This window comes from Marmota flaviventris, chromosome 11, assembly GCF_047511675.1.
Source record: "Marmota flaviventris isolate mMarFla1 chromosome 11, mMarFla1.hap1, whole genome shotgun sequence".
NCBI lineage: Eukaryota > Metazoa > Chordata > Mammalia > Rodentia > Sciuridae > Marmota > Marmota flaviventris.
In genome coordinates, this window is record NC_092508.1 from 50,937,771 (window position 1) to 50,955,577 (window position 17,807).

The 17,807-nt window shown below is 34.3% G+C and overlaps 1 protein-coding gene across 1 annotated transcript in view; it reads left to right on the forward strand.

Moving 5' to 3' along the window:
• Positions 1–2,548: 2,548 nt before the first annotated feature.
• Pde1a (phosphodiesterase 1A) overlaps positions 2,549–17,807 on the forward strand; it is a 256,677-nt gene continuing 241,418 nt past the window's right edge. Inside the window, exon 1 of the mRNA XM_071619008.1 lies at positions 2,549–3,013. Coding sequence (XP_071475109.1) covers positions 2,961–3,013 — 53 coding nt within the window. The 5' untranslated portion in view covers positions 2,549–2,960. The remainder of the gene's footprint in view (positions 3,014–17,807) is intronic.

Genomic DNA, 17,807 nt, shown 5'->3' on the forward strand with positions numbered 1-17,807 from the left:
GTGCTGAGAGGATTTGGGATGTATGCCAGCATGTTATATATGTTTGAGGTATATGTGTGTGTGTATGTGTGAGTGTGAATATGTGTATGTGTGTGAGTGAGAGAGAGAGAGAGAGAGAGAGAGAGGAGAGAGAGGTGTTAAGACAGTAGGACTGCATTTGTTTTACCATACCAGGAAAAATATAAACACCATTTCTGATGTCTGCCTCCAGAAAACAAAACTTTTCATAATAAATTACACTTAGTCCACTTTATAACAGAGTTAGCCTGACTATTTATGCCATAAATTTTAGCATTTTGCACAGCACAGTTGTGTTAATATAGGAAATTATTTTTGTAACTTAAGCATAATAGTGAGGTCTTTTCATCTTATTGAATATCATGTGAAAAACTGACTAAGTCAGCAAAGGAAACTTTCCTTCCCAATATCCAATTTAAGTACTCTTTGAGAAAAAGCTAATAAAAACCTTTTATAATAGATATTTTTTTCTTTGTGCTAAATGGATATTTGTAGGTATTTTTTATTGTTTCTTTTTTTGGCATTGAGATTGGGGTTTAAAAACGGCTTATTGCATATGTAACTTTAACTTATCTCTCTTAATCACTTAAGAGAAAATATATATATCCATCATAAGGAAGATCTTATGGATTTCCTATGATTAATTTATCAACTTTCAGGTTCTTCAGTTGATAATCAAGTCTTTTAGCTTCATGTTAGCATACTTGGCTTGCTATTCAAATTGCACCTTGGCTAGTTGTTTATAGGTATTTGTTTTGAGTTTCTTCTATCATATTTATGAAAAAACCACCTTACATTTTTTAATTTAAAAGTAGACAAAATTAATTTTTAAAGTTTTTGAGATAATTCTCTTGTATTGTCCCTCAGGAGGAATTTTTATGTTAAAATAATAGTAAGATAGGTAAACCATGACCAACGAAATTAAATTCTATTCACAAATGCAAAAAAACTTTCAAGAAAACTGCACAATGTTTTACTTGTGTACCTTCCTATATAACAAAGAAAGCCACAGCAAGTTTGAATGTAGGTGGTCTCCATAATTAACTGCTGCATAGAACATATGTGATAATGGTGGAAACACTGATTTAGATGTCACTATATAAATAAACATCTATATGAATGCATGTAATATAAAATAAATTTATTTAAAAGTCTACAGGTTATGTGTATAGATTTTGCAGTATCAGACATCAGAACTTCCATGTTAACTTATTTACAAGAAGCAAACTAATGATATTTGTAAATAAAATGATAGTACCATAACAGATAGAAAAGAACCATATAATTTAATTAATATGATAACTTCATTTTATGAACAAGTCAACCAGGGCACAGATAGGTCAAGAAATTTGCCAGTGATCCAGCATGTTCATGATAGAATTAGAACTAGAACCTATTCATTTTGTTATTAGTGCTCTCAGACTGACTACATTTCCTATTCTGAATTAGAACTTCTTGATAAAGACAATGATTTGTTATTCTCCTCTCCTTCCTTGTCTCTCCTCTGGGAAGAAAATCAAAAGATATTCTTGTTCCTCCAGAAGTATTTGGATAGTGCAAAGGACTACAGGTCTTGTCCTTCTTTGTGACACTTGATTCTTGTTTTCATGGATCATTCAGCTAAAGGCATGTGTGTGGCTCATTTTCCTCCTTCATTAAATGTGTACTTTAAAAATATTTTAACCATGCTTTGAGATCATTGTTTTATCACATACCAAACCTCTGGCCTGGAACCTTATGACATTATTGATTGAGCAGGAACTTCGTTAGCCATCAGGAAAGTCTCCAAAACAGGATTTGTTGAAAAATGAGAATTCACATTATCTGGAACTAGAATAAGAGTTCCTGCAGTGCAAGACTAAGTTTTCTAAATAAAACAGTTTTTTAATGTCATTTATTTTCAGCTGTTCACATACTCTTTTATACCTTCTTGTCTTTCCTTTTATTTTTATAAATTCAAATTCCATCATATAATAAAACCTTGGACTCCCAGGATGTTTGGGGGATTTATGTGTATGTGTGTGTGTGTGTGTGTGTGTGTGTGTGTGTGTATGCATGCATGTGTTTTCATTTCTTTTTCTGCAGTGCTTCCTCTTAGTTGGAAAGCCTCTTTTGAGTATAGACATCTAGGTACAATGTCACCAACAGAATTGAGCAATTTTTGTTTTTCTAACTTCTGTACCTCTGGCAAGCCTCACATGGGCTTCTATCAGTGTAATGGCATCTTCAACTTGAGCCAAGTGCAGGTTATTAGGTTACAAGTGCCAAAAATGATGAGCCGTCTCCACACTTCATCCAGCATGAATAAAAGCAAGATTGTAAAATAATTATAATCTCTTGAAGCAGAGCCAGCCCTGCAACCCGAGCCCATCTTTCTTCATTAATTTGTATACAGTTCTTATTTTAACAGGACAAACTTTTTTTTCAGAGGGTACTCACATGGGACTGCTGAACCAGCTGTACAACTTTTATTTTGAAGAAAAAAAGTTGAGCCTCAGAACAGGCTGTTTTAAAGACAGGGAGGGACTTATCCTTTCCGAGCTTGACCAGCATGTGGAAGGAGCGCTCTCATGGCTGCTGCAATAACTTAGGGAGCTCCTACCTGGGTGACACTTGGGATAGGCAGTTTTCTGTTTGTTTTGTTCTGTTTCCGAGGGCCCCGTATGCTCCTCTGGCCCATATCAACGTGACTCTTGGTGGTTTTTGCACACCCTGCTCTGTGGGGGAGTGCCCCAACGTGCCTGTCTTATGTGGCCTCTATGGACACACTGCTCAGCTGGCAGAGAGCAGGGAAGTTTTCTCCCAGCACCCAAAAAGAGAAAGAGGAAACCACTTTTTCCTTCTGGCCTCCTTGCAGCACGATAGATCAGGATAAGCTTCTACATTCCTTCCCTGGATTTTCTGGAGTGGCTTCCAGGAAGAAGTTCAACTTTCACCTTTAAATGGATGACCACGTCACAATCAGGAAGAAACATCTCCAAAGACCCATCTTTAGGTGAGTAATGTTAGTCCCAGGTGGCTCAAGCGCTCTCCGGAACAATCCTTCCTCTCCTTCATCCTTAACTTGGGGATTTGCACAGTAAGATACAGCAAAACAATGAAGAATGCCTGAAGTTAACTTTGTGCATGCTGAAGGAGTCCTTTTATTTTCTATTTTCTGAAACTCTGTACTCAAGCTCTTATCAACTCCTCAAAATATATTTTAAAAAATCTTAACTATTTAAGCACATGAGTGACACTGCACTGGAAAAAACTTTTGAAACATTATGCAATCCCTCACTGTTTCTGAGGGCTGTGGCACAGCCCTCCGAATAGGAAATATTGTGCTTGGTTCTTTCAACTGATTACACTCAAGGGCTGTGTTTTAGTGCTGCAAATGCTAGATCTTTCTGAAGTAATGTGTTGTGAGGTAAATTTGAACTTGAGAGCTACTGTTCTAGAGTTCCCATTTTATAGCTCATTCAGGAATATCAGACCAACAGTTCAGGAAATAATGGGGCAATAGGAAAAATTGTACACTGTGGGAAAAATCTGTGGCCAGGCAAAATGTGGGTAAAGATTGAAGTATTGAGCTAAGGTTTTATTTGGGAGGAAAGGACACTCTCTGTGGGAGAAGAAACTTCTCCATTGATTCTTTAACTCCTGATTCCTTAGCTTATGAACTTTTAGTAATTTTAAAGTAGCTAGAAAATGAACACAACAATTGCTTCCTCATAAAACAGATTTCTTTAAAAAGAAAGATTTATATATCAGTTTTAGGCTTTTCCCAAGCAACATTCTAAACATGTAGAGATACTGAACATTATCAATAGAAAGTGTTAAAGTCAAGTTGCAACCACTGGCTGTTGATCTAGAATTAAATACAGAATAATAAAGTATATGGATGGAATTCATGGCATTCTGTGGTTGTTACATAATAAATAATAGTGGACTTTAAAGACTATAATTATGTTAAGTGTGACCATTTTTTTGTGTATTAAAGATTTCTACAATATTACTAATAAAAACAACATACTTTCATAATGCTTAAGACACAGGGCTAGTGCAAATTTGTTTTAAATACTTCTTTGACCCTAAATTATACTTAAGTTCATACATATGCTTTTTATGATTTTTTTATTCAGTACTGGGGATTTAAACCAGGGCATCATGCTAAATTCATACAGTGGATTTAATATCACAATCTGTACCTACTTAAATATGTATTTGCAAATACTATGGAGCAACTACAGTAAATAATAATAATAATAAAAAATCCAGAACGGCTTCCCAAATGTGAATTCACCTGCCAAATATCCTCAAAACTTCTCCTTATCCTAAGTAATTAATCTCTACTTTTTCCCAAGTGCACATGTGATTTCAAAAAGGCAAGATAGTTGCACTGATGATTCCAAATTCAACTCCAATAAGATACCACTCAAAAAGACCACCCATAGTAGTTTGGGAAGGCAAGGTACTGGAAAAAAAAAACAGGTCACCTAGCCATTATTGATGATGTATTATCCCACTGGGGAGTGCTTGGGATTGAGGCAGGTGGTCTCCATGCAAAATCCACACTCAGTCTTGATGAATTGTATACTTAGGTGCTACTTGCAGGTGTATTGCAATCTAACTAGACTATATGTGGTGGTTGACTTTGATAGAAAGAACAGATCCTTTGTGAAAATTGATATTCTTTGTCCAGATAACTAGAATGAAATTTAATAGATTAAAATGATGGCTTCTTGATACTGTTAATCTAAAAGAGAAAAGGTAGCTACCAGAAAGGTTATACCAGAAAATTGTTTTAAAACAAAACTAATGAAAGAAGGTCAAGGCTAGATGTGGGAATTGGGAATTTATTGATCAGCTGGCACCTTGACAATTGGCATTGCTTTGATTAGGGTTTGATGGGGATGAGGGAAAGAGAATTGGATTCAAATAATTAGGCACAATTCCTCAGAGAGAATTTTGGCTGATACTCAGTAAAATACAGCCTTGACATCCTGATAGCTAGTTGTACTCTTTGGCAAGCTGGTAAGTGGATTAGGCTTGCCTTTGGCACATTTGCTTTCATCACATGCCACATTTCATTTTCTTTGTTGGCTTTCTTGGACAGGTATCTTGTCCCCTTGGCTATACTGAACTGCCTAGTGACTCACATTGAGACATCTTTCTCAGACTTGACTTTTCTGGTCAGAGATCCATTTACCAGACCTTTCCTTCTTATTATGTCCTTGTCTGTGCTGTACTTCCTAAGGGACTTGCACATGGGTTATCATATCCACTTGATTAGCAAATGTTTCACTTGTGCTAGAGAAACCAGTTACAAAATTTAAAAAAAAATTCAAAAAACAAAACAAAACAAAAACAACAACCACAACTTGGTTGCTTATAAACAATTCATTTAAATGTCAATTATTGATACAGATCAGCTCAGGGATTTTTGTTTGGAAATATCTGAATTTTGACACCATTCCAAATTTCTCTATATGAGCTGCTTCCCCCCCCCACCCCCCGTAATTAAACACTTGCATTTAATTCAATTCATTTGGTATTCTTTGAGGGACTTTGAGCTCCCTAGACATATCATCTAGTACTTACGATGGTACAATCAGATGACGTGTCACAAAAGAGACAATAGTGTCCTGGGAAATCAGATCTGAAGAATAATCAATTTGCATATCTAAATTACCTGAGAGAGAAGAGATCAAGAGGTTTACTTATTTCTTTAAAAAGTAATTAAAAATCAACCAATAGCATAATTTCCCAAAGTAGAACTCATCCCTCAAGTGGAAAAAGTAAGATGAGAGTTTTGGAGTAGATGGTGTTCATTTAAATTCCATGGCTGAATGAGATACCAAGAAGTCTGGGAGGAATCTGACATGATTCAGATACAGTATCTAAAAATGTCTAGGCCTCCTACAATAAAGATTCCCAGATCATCTCACATAGTTAGTTACCGATCTATTTTTAAAACATCTTCCTTGGACATTTTAGATTCATATCTTCATATCATGTCTGTAAGGCAAGGAGCAAAGGCATAGTTCCTTTAATCACTAATCAAGGAGCATCTATATCTATCATCTTGCTTTTGTATATCATGCAGAACTTTGGGATCAATGAGACTACTCAGCCCTGAGCATTTAAAATTGGTAACTCTTGAACACATTTTGTGGCTCTTTCTGCAAATGCTCTTATAGCTTAGGCTTGTCTAGATGAGTCTCCTTTTACTCAAGAGAAACACTTAAAGTTTTATCATTTCCTAGGAAGAAAACACATCACAAAAAGTATTTTCATATGTTTCAACCAACAACACTGAGTTCTGACCCTCACCACTTACATAATCAAATTAAATAGATCCTTAAAATCCAAGGTGTAAACCAACACTTAGTATTAAATGTTTTTCACGGACACATGACTTCAGGCTTTTAAAAACTTCCTTTTCTATATTCCTAGAGAAGTTTATCTCTGGCAATTATAATAATTTATCTTTATGCAAACAAGTCATCAGTTTATGTTTTAATATTATATATAGCACATTCAAGTGAAGAACCATAATGTAACTTCAGTAGAACTATAAATGAAAATATTTCAATCTTACTGTAAACTCATATTGTTTAGTAAGTTTTCAATATACACATGCTGTAAATCAACCTTAGATTGTGATATCAAGAAAAATCTATTTCTCCTCAAAAAAATATTACACCTGTATAAAGACTTTTCATCTGAATTTTATTTCCATGAAGAGTTATCTGGGATTTTACTAGAATGATCTCTTCCAATTTGATTTGATATTGCATTTTTTTTCAATTCTATTATGTGTACCTTTGCACTTGTTGTTTCAAATTCTTTCTAGAAGTAAAGAGTGGAAAAAAAAGAATTTGAAAAATAAATGGAAATGATTTTTACAGGCTAAACTTTATATAGTGTTCTTTGGAAACAACAACTTTTTGAACCTTTTTTAGTGTTCAAAAGTTATTTTTGTGGTGATTTTTCATTAGAAGTAACACTAAAAAGTCACAAGTAATATCAAACTATGCAAATGGTTCTTCATCAGCCCTAGCATTGAGGACTGGTCTATTAATCTGGGATCTGAGACACTAAAGCGTTATGCTGCCAGAGCCCAAGACTAATGAAAATCACATTGGGATCTTAACATCATTTAGTACATGCTGTTTCTTTTCTTTATGTGTTTTCAAAAGTTTTATTTTTACAAGTATCTGTTAGTGGTGGAATTCTGAGAGTGTTTTTGGCAGACATATTCATTTCACGCTGAAATGTAGAAAGCAGTAGAATGGAATAAGAAAGACTAGAAAAAGACCTTAATTTTGTTTTGGGGCCTCCTGGGAGTGGTTAGTGGCCTATTGTGGTGTCTGAATTCTAATTTCAAGGTTCAAGATTTATTATTTATATAGGAATAGAATAAGCCATGTTATACATTTATCATAAATATCCATTATATATTTAAAATCATAAACGTTTCAGAGTGGAATCATTTTTGTCTATTCCTTCACTAGCTCAATATAAAAGCTAAGCTGAAATTGCTAACATGAAAAGACAACACCATATTTCAGATTTTTATACATGAATAAGGAGGAACATCGGACTGACTTCCATAGTGCTTTGGGGATAATTTTTAAAAACCTGAACAAATAATATAAAACATAAAATTCACTTCAAAATGTAAAGAAATCATGATACATTTTTGGATTTTTGTTTTGTATTTATGTTTTTATGATTCTCTTTGATTTAAGCCTCTCTCTCTAACACCTTTCTCTCATCAGAAGTACATGCTTTAGACAGAGAAAAAATGGTACAAAGTCATCCAAGTGAAAAGAAAGTACATAGAAAAATAATTAATAATGTGCTGATGAAGTGGTATAATACATAAATATCCCCAATTTTTATGCAACAAGTTTTCTCATAGGAAGCTGTGCCAATCAAATCTGAAATAAATGTAATTCTCTCTTTATAAAAATATTTTTTACCAGTGTTTGGCTGTAAGATAAAATGGATTGGGAATTTGTTTAGTTAAAGAAAAGAGAGAGAGAAAGAGAGAGAAATAAGGAACATGAATTTACCTGTTAGGGTAACATGGTCATTGGAAATTCAGTTTTAAAGATTAAAAAAAATGTGAATGATGATTTTTATACAAGTGATGATTAATTGACAGAACAAAGCAATTGTATTTGTTATTTTTCCTTGTTATTAGAGTGAAAAAATACACTTATAAAATGAACATAGGGTAATGAATATGAAGTTTATAACACTGTAGGGCATGATACTGATTAATAGAAGAACACATTTATTTTATAGCAGACATGTTTATTAAAAATTAATGTTTTTTGTTGAGCTCAGGGTGTTATAGTGCTGCGAGTTAAAGCTCCTTTATGATTATAGCACAAGAAGCAGACACAAATTGGTCTTTAAAATAAATTACAAAGACCAAAACAAAAACACGTTTGAATGTAAGGCAAGTAATGTTCATCATGAAAAAAATTATCAGACCTTACTATACCTATTTATTTTTCTAGTTGCAAAAGTACCTTTAAGTGGTCATCATCAATTGATAAACTAATTTGTTATACATTTTAATGTAATGCAGTAAGTAATTTACTCCCTCTAGTATTATTTCATCCACAGTCAACACACATTTAAAATTTCTCCAATAAACTTGCCATCATTAGCAGCAGCAGCAGCAGCAGCAGCAGGTATTAATATTCATACTAAGAACTACCTTTCATTGAACCCTTATTGTATTTGTAGACAAGTCACATTCATACAATCTTCAAGGAAACTCCATACACGGCTTTTTATACACGGAAGGAAGAAAGGAAGGAAGGAAGGAAGGAAGGAAGGGTGGGTGGGTGGGTCAGTCATACTGTGGTACTTACTTGAAAGATGACCTGTAGGTCCAAAGGGAAAGAGTAGCTTTAAAGAAGTCTGCAGCATTTGTAAACTTAGACTCTTCATTTCTGTGACTGGACATACATAGTTTTGACAGTTTGTTCTCATGGGAAAGCTTCAGTTTATTTATGTATTTGATTACAGTCACTTGGACATGAGCTCTAATTGAGGAAAATTCAACATTTCCTGGATCGGAGTTGCTGAAAGTGGATGGGCAAGTTAGTTCATTTGAAGGAAATGATGATAATACTTCATATTTGTTATCTGTGTGGCCTCCATGCCTGCTCTGTTGAAGCCCTGCTTTTTGTTATGAAGAAGAAGCATTAGTTCTGAGTCAAAGTGATGTTCACTTTTAGTGTTTTGATGACTCCAGACTGATGTTTTAGGATGTAATTTTTAGAAGAATTTACTAAACAGATATGCAATCATTAATTATATATTTATTAGCCAACTGTTTTATAGACATTAAAAATTATGGGCTTTTACTATGGAAATCACTTCAGCTTTGAATATATCAATATTGACTTTTCAGGATCAAAAAGTTCAAAACAAATTGGTTAAAGATCAAAGGTAATGAAAAACAGTAGGGCTATGTCAGCAACACATGAAAGTGACAATCTCAGGATTCCTAATTGAGGAAGGAAAGGAAAATACCACTAGGCCAAGTCACTTCTAAATTACATCATTTAATCAAAATTTGGGTGAGAGCAGGGATATGGGGCCCACTTGTTAGAGAACTCCAATGAATGTTATGTTGCAAATGCTTAGACCCAAAACAGTAGCTATGTTAGAGCAATGTGAAACCACATTCAAAGAACAAAAGAGACCTGCTCATGTCTAGGCCCACGTATTGTGGTTTTGCTGTCTAGTCTGGTGCCAGCCAGTTGTTTCTGATTGTAAGATCCCATGGCATTTTATCTATATCTTTTTATAGCACAGACCCATTCATTTTATCATAATTTCTTGATAGAAGTAATTATACTCTCTCCAGACAACCTCTAACATTCCTAAGGCTAAATCAACATTTAATTCATCTGTATTTCTCATAACTTTTAGGAGACATGTGTTTCATAAGTAAGTACTAAGCCAAGTCTTTAAACTTAAATACCTAAAGGGTTCAGTTTGGTATTATAAATATGTGAAATAGGATTTGTGAGGAACAGTGGTGATCAGAATTAAAAAGTATTTACTTTATCTTTTTTTTTTTAAAAAAGAAAAACACTGAAAGACTAAACAAAATCCAGCTGCACACTGCTAGCTAGTGACCCTTGACATGAATGAATGATAGGATAAATAATTTATTTTGTTAGATCCACATAGTGGTCATCTCTCTGTTTCTAGGGTGAATGGCAGTTTTAAGTAAAGATTTGCTGGGAATTCTGGCAGCTATGTCCAAGAGGATTACAGAGGGAATGTGTATTTGGTTCTTATTTCTAACATTTATCCATAATGAAAAAGCAAATATTCTGTACCACATACATGTACTGATTACTTATATATAATTTTGTAGCATTAAAGGTAAAGATGATACATAGTTTTTGAATGAATAAATGGATGTGTATTAACCTTGACTTGATTTATTCTAGCATCATGAAAATTAGCTCATTCCACCTTCAAACAACTATGACTTGTTAGAGAATATTTCCTTAAATTGAAATTTGTCTTGCTACCAATACAACTTTTTTCTCCTTAGTAGAACTGGAACAAGGAAGATCCACAGTCTTTCAAAGGACTGCTTTTCAAGCAATGAAGACAATTGTATCAGCTTTGCTATTAATAAATATTCCCCAAATATCATGGCTTAAAAGTACCTTATCAGGTGGGTGGGATGAGTGGTTCTGCTGGTCTGTGAAAAAGGCTTGGGTGATCTCAGTGGGGCTTTCTCATGCACCTGGGCCAGATGTGGGTTTGTTGTGGGCTGGGTGATAAGGGGGTTCCTTGGTTCCATGACAGCTTTCTTCCATTGTGTCTCTGGATGAGGCTATCCTGTAGGCTAGCCTGGACAGGTCTCATTAGAGTTGTGGGAAGTAGAAACACCTTTTTAAGATTCCAAGTCTGATTAAGTTGCTGCTGTCCCATTGGAAATGTAAAGTCACAGGGCCCAACCCAAAGTGGGAGCAAGAGGACACTGTACAGCATAATATCAGAAGATAGAGACACAGAGAAGCACATACAATTATGGCAGTTAATGCAGTAAATCTTCTCTGGTGGTGTGTGTGCTTTTTCTGATTATTCTTTTCTTTAGTTCATCTATTGTTCATTCAGCCACTGAAGAGACAGCATATAAATTGAAACTTTCTTTCATGTTATAAACTGGTCTGGGTGACTAGTGAGGATAGGAAACAAATATTAACAGAGCAGAAGGTCCAGATGACTGTCACATGGGCTGTGGGTCAAATGTGGTTCAACTGACTTCAGGGTCACAGCATGCTTGAGATTCCTGGTTTAAAAAGTTTTAATAAGTTAAAAGTCTTACTTAATTGCCTAAAAAATGAGCTCTTACCCTGATAATGACTGCCCACATTTCCTGGTTCCTTTTGGATAATTGATTTTCACCAAGTGTCATGCTAACACACTTAAAGAAATTCGTTATTTTAATAGAAGCTGAATGTGATTTATTGCATAATTTTGGGCAATTCAATCCCATTTATAACTAATACTATGACACAGAAAGAAAGCTTTGTAAATAGTAATAATAAAATAAAGCTTCCATGTACATTTGAATTTGATTCGAGTCACATCCATAATATGTATTCTCTTGAGATTGAGGTTTATTATCTTTTTAAAAAATTATTTATTTTGGGGATAGATGGATGGTAATGTTTTCTGTGACTGAATCCTCCCAAAACCACTATAATACGTAAATATTTTTGTAAAAAGCAACAAATTATATAGCCTCTCTTTTGAATCAATGATTAACAAAATGAATCTGTTTACTATTGACATTAGAATGGCAGCTTACAAAACACCAACAAAATCAAAATAAGCTTCTGCAGTTTTCGCCACAGAGATTCTGACTCACTAGGTCTGAGGTAGAAAGCTTTGGCGTATTTCTACAAAATTTCCATTTTGTGCTGATCCAAACTGAGATTTGGGACCTACTTTCCTTAATGGTATAAATAATATATAGTTAATCTTAGAAATGGAAGAACAGAGTAATCTGGAAAATCTTTTAATAACATCAGCATCATTGTTGGAAATTAAACTTTCTTTCCTTCCTTCTTTCTATTTTCCATTAAAAAACTCTGTTAGGTTCAGGGGATTTGTGAACATAAAGAGGGTTAAATTTTCTCCTTTAAAAAGTATTAAGCACCATTTTTAAATAATATAGGTCAATTAAGAACAGAAGCAAACTCCCATGAACTCCAAAGCAGTGACTCTCAACATTGGCTATGTCTTGTCATCACTGGGGGATTTTTAAAATCCCAATGTTCAGGTGATATTTCTAACCTATTATATTAAAATAGCTGGGTAAGATCCAGGAGACAGTTTTTCTCAGACTCCCTCATCTTCTAGTACACAGACAAGTTTGACCGTTACAGCCTTAAAGAGAAGCACATAGAATATGCAGTGTAGAATACTTGAGGGTGACCTTCAAAGGGGAAATGGGATTTTGAGAGGCAAAGGGAAGAAGGATAAAGGCATCTGGAAGATGGTAGAACATGAATAAAGCTTGGGAATATGGAAGTGCCTGGAGTGTTTGGAAAAATTTTGGGAATAGGGAGACTCCTGACCAGCACAGAACCTTTCATTTCTGAGTGGAGAGATGTGTGACTGAAAGTTTTGTTAAAGATAGACAGTCAAGGGCTATGCTGTATGGATCTTGTAAATATGTACTGTCACCCATGTGGTCTAATGTCAAAAATGATAGATCCAATGAGCTGAACTCCTGAGCTCAGCATTTCTAAAATGCACTTTTATCATAGAACATCATCCCCCTGAGATTTCTGAACAAAAGCATCACATAAGTTTGGTTAATCTGCTTGTCCTGTTCATTCATCTCTTAGGGAATTACAAAGCATATTAGAAGTTTACAAAGCATATTAGAAGTTTTCAGCAAAAGTTGAGTTTATCTACTTTAAAACATCTCAAAACTTTCCAATTATTCATAATCCTTATTAATATCCCTAGAAAGTAGTATTTCAAAGAAACACTGTTTCCTCCCCTAAATTTTCACCAAATATACCTCCTTAATTTTTCCAAAATTCATTTCCCTACAGCTCATATTTTTTTATTCCTTTAATAATTTCTTATTTATATTATCTGAAGATAGTCTCCCCCCCCCAAATTTTTCCACAGTTAACATTTTTCATCTCCTCTCAGAGAAGCTAGCCAAACAAAGTTGCCTAGTTGAGAGAGTAATGTTTTATTACATAACTGTAATGGTGTGAGTTTAAAAAAAGGAAGAAGAAATATTTTGAAAAGATTGAGAAACAACGAACAATGTCACATTATTGAAACAGCTGAGGGTAAATTAAGAAATAACAGATGGAAGTTCTGTGTGGATTATCACACCCAGGTGTCATTGCACACAAGCTTGGCAGCGTATTACCTAGTTCTTGAGCCTTTCTCTACATTTCATCCTGAAGAGATTTTTTTTTTCAAAGCTTTACCCTTAAATTTACAATTAGTGAAAAGTGTGCAATTCAAAATCTGCAAGTAATATGTTTTGAATAATGATAGTGTTATTGTATAGAGCCTTAAGAACAAAGGGATTGCCATTACAATTTTATCTTCATAACAGACAATGTTAAGAAACCTTAATGCATATGCCAGACCAGCAGTATAAGTCTCTTTGAGGCCTGGTCCATTAGTTCTAGCCAAGGAAATGATTTAAATTTCCCCAAATATGTTTTTTTTATTGCTATTTAGAATTGCTTAATACTTAATATTTTTCTTCTAGAGGTGGAGAAAGGGGAAAAACTGACCCAAAGTAAATTATCACTGTCATATGCTTTACTGTGATGAGTACACAAACATTGATTTGTCGCGTCACATATGATGCACATGCTAGGAATTTTAGGACATGAAGTACTGTCTCCAGAAAAAATAAAGAAAGGAGGGAAAAGAAAGATTAAGTTCAGGCTTTTGCTTTGAAAGTGTTTCTAAACAGAAGAGATTTGTTGCTCTCAAAATATAAACAACATTTTCTTATGCAGCAGAAAGACCTTTGAGATAGTGAAGGATGTGGCGTCTAGGTTGTGCAAAACTAGAGCTAGATTTCATTATAATTTCATTAGTAGAAGTGATTAAAATAATAATCCGAGAGTAGCCATCCTATTAATCTATATTTTAGGCATTACTTTTCATGAATTTTCCAATATCCAAAATGCTTAATATTCACTTTTTAAAATTTAGTGTAATTGTGGCCATTCTTGAAGGACATAAAATATTTTACTTCATTGGAATTTTTTTTCTGAACTATTATACTAAGAATTTATTTTCTGAGAAGAAAAATCCTAAGTCTGTTAGGCAAATCATATAATGCTCTAGAAGTTCATTGTTTTCTTTTTAAAGAATCAAATATTTAGAATATTTTATGTGGTGGATAGTTATAGAGACACAATTGGTTTAAAATTTCTCTTCTGTACTCATTAGTTCATGATGCTTGCTTTAATAATAACCTTCCCAAAATCAGTGCTAATTGAAAAAATGGAATACTTTCTGACCATATTCTGGGAGCTAAACAGCTATAGTAAATTGATCTTTAAGTTAAATATTATATAAAAATTCTTACTGATTCATCTATATCAGCTTTTAGATAAATTGATTGTGGAAGCTGAGCAGCTAAAGTTGAATAATTTTGATCAGTGCATATCACCTAGATAATTTGTTCTGCTTTATCTTTCTTCTATCTAGCAACACATTATTCCCCTCTATGCCAATTTAGCTCAGTGGGCAATTTAGCCTCCCTTCTCCATTCAGTGGAAGCTATGTCAATGCAGAGCTGGTGAAGGGCCTTAACTTATATTTAATTACTTTTCTTCTCCTTTTCCTTCTCCTTCTATTTTTTTCTGATATAAATGTCTAGGTGACAATATGATGCTGCTCCTTTCCATTCCATTCTGTTTTTTTTCCTTTATCCTTTCCTTTGCCAGACATCAAAATATCTAGTGTTTCTTATGTGAGATCCATTTGTTATATACTCAAAAAACTCATGGTTATGCCAATTAGTTTGTTGTTCTACCTACATCTGTTAAATATTGGAGCACTTAAACAATGGGTCTAAATCTGAGCAGAGTAGCCTTAGAACTCGCAGGAGGAGTATTGCTTCTGGATTTTTCACTTCAATAATAGGACTCTTAGGGAAGGTCTGGAATTCCACATTGAAGACTCAGCGTACAACACTTAGGTGACGTTTCTGTAACTTCCTGAGTTACTCAGACATGTCCTTTCAAAATAATTTCCCTTAGATTTTTGACTCCAAGTAACAGTTCAATCTCTTTTCTACTCATTAGTCTTTTAAATGTCGATTTTATTTCTTATTAACTTCTCTAGTCCCTTACAGAAATGTCTCTGCTATAATCTCAGCTATCTTCTCTTAAGTGATTCGTAAATTAACATTTGAGGCTCAACTCTATCCCATTTCTTCCCATGTCTTAGACAGGACCAACTGATAACCTCCTGATATATGATGCTATTCTATCCAAAGAGATTCATAACTAATACCTACTGTTCTGTAAGAATAAGTTCCAAATCATATGTGTGAATATTCCTGCAAACTTTGTCCCTTGAAATACTAGTGCTCCCTGATACTCAACAGTTCACACCCACAATGACACACTCAAACATAAACACACAAACCTATACATTCCCAGTAAAATGATGGGATTCCCCATAACTGTGTTTATGCTAAATGAAAATATCTGAGAGAAAGATATAATATTTAGTGTTCTCTTAATTATGAGGGAATTTCCTTTACACTAAATCTCTGCTAATATAGCAAATTCTTCAGTAAACTATTGTTTGAGAAATATTGCTTAGAGAAACAGCTTAACATGGCTGTTTTGAGCCTCTTTGTTGATGGCTATTTAAGAAAGCACAAAACATTTTCCTGTACTTTTAATCCCCTTGTCATTTAGACTTGAAATCTCAGTTTTGATGCCTCGTCACTTCTTGTCTTCTGTAACAAAACAATTGTCCAGTTCTTTCAATTATGTTCATATACAATTTCTTGTTTCTCTGTTCTTCTCTTTGTGCCTCTTCACATCAAAGCCTTTTACTCTCAAATCTAAAATCTCACATTTTGCAAATTGCGCTTCTAATCCCCAGCCTCCTTTCCACAGTTCCTTGGTTCTGGAATTAGCAAATAAGATACTAATGTTTTGCCATGGTTTCGTCACTTCTGTAATTTGCACTGATCCTTCATTTCTACCAAGTAAAGCTGATTCTTCTGGCATTCCTAACCCTTTATATCTACTCTCCATCTACCTTACCTCTTTTCTCCTTTCACAATTCCTGTGCTAAAGTCATTCTGGATGACTAGCTGTTCCCTAGGACCTGTTTGTGCTTCCCCTTGTCTACTTTGCTTTCTCTGCTTCAATGCTGCTCCTCAACTCCTGTCTGAACTATTTTCTATCTTTGTTGTACAAGTCTTAGTTCAAATGCTAATGTTCTGAAATTCTTCCAGCCAGATAAGCTTTTTTTTCCCTCTTTATTTTTGGACTTTAATGGCAATAGTACTTTATGTGTAGCTGTGTATTTCTGAGAATATTTGTCTAAAAAGTTTGTGTTAACTGAATGTGTGCTCTATTTCCCCTTCTTACTATGAACTTATTGATGAATGATAACTTGTCATAATCATACAATAACAGAATAATCAAGTTATAAAGACCTTATTTCTCCTATAACTCTCTTATTTCACAGATAAGTGAAGAGCTCTAAAACATTGATTGCTTATCCAGTTCTCACAGCTTGTTAGCTCTAGATAAAGACTAGAACACAATCCTTTGGTCTTTCTAGCTTAATTTATTTGCATTTTTTGCTCTTCTATCCTGTGGTAGTAATAACCACTGAACATTCAGTATATGCCAGGATTTTACCTACATTACATCTAATTGACAGAGCAATATGAGTGTGGGCAATAGTCTTCCCATATCACAGATGAAGAAACTGAAATGCAGGGAGGTTGAGTAACTTGGCTAGGTAGAGGAGTTTAGAATTAAAGCCAAGTCCACTTGCTTCCAGAATCAAAGACTATGAATAAAAAGGGCTATGCAGCTTACAGTGGGCATTTGGAACAGTCATCTTAGGATCCTGAAGATTTGCATAGCCACCCAAGAACCAAGTCTCAGGATTTTAAATGACTGTATTTAGTTGTCAGGGAATTATAAGTTATAACCACTGTGTAATATGCCTTCTGGAATGGCTAATGCAAAAACTGGATATTTACCTAGCTCTGGTGAGATTTTAGAGCAAATTTTTTTAATCTCAACACCACTAACCTTTTCAAACAGATAATTCTTTTTTGTAGGGAATAACTTGTGAATTGTAGGATGTTAAGCAGCTTTGTTGGTCTCTATTTCTAGAATTCCAGTGGCATCCTGTAGTTGTGAAGAAAAAAAAATGACTCCAGGCATTGTCAAGTGTCCCCTATATATTTACAAAATCATGCTTAATTAAGAACCACTGGTTTGGAGTAATTGAAACTCTAATGCATTGAGCTAAAAATAAACACAACTTTGGAAAACTGTTTTGCATTGTTGGCCACAGTTAAATATATGTATGTCCAGAAATTCTACATCCAACAGAGCATACTATTACCATATAGTCTTCAGAGACCTGTATATAAACATAGGCTTAGAAAGTATTAGTCATTACAACTCAAAACAAACAAACAACAACAACAAAAAGTCCAAACATCAGAAGGGATGCAACTCAAGGAAGGATGAACCGAATAC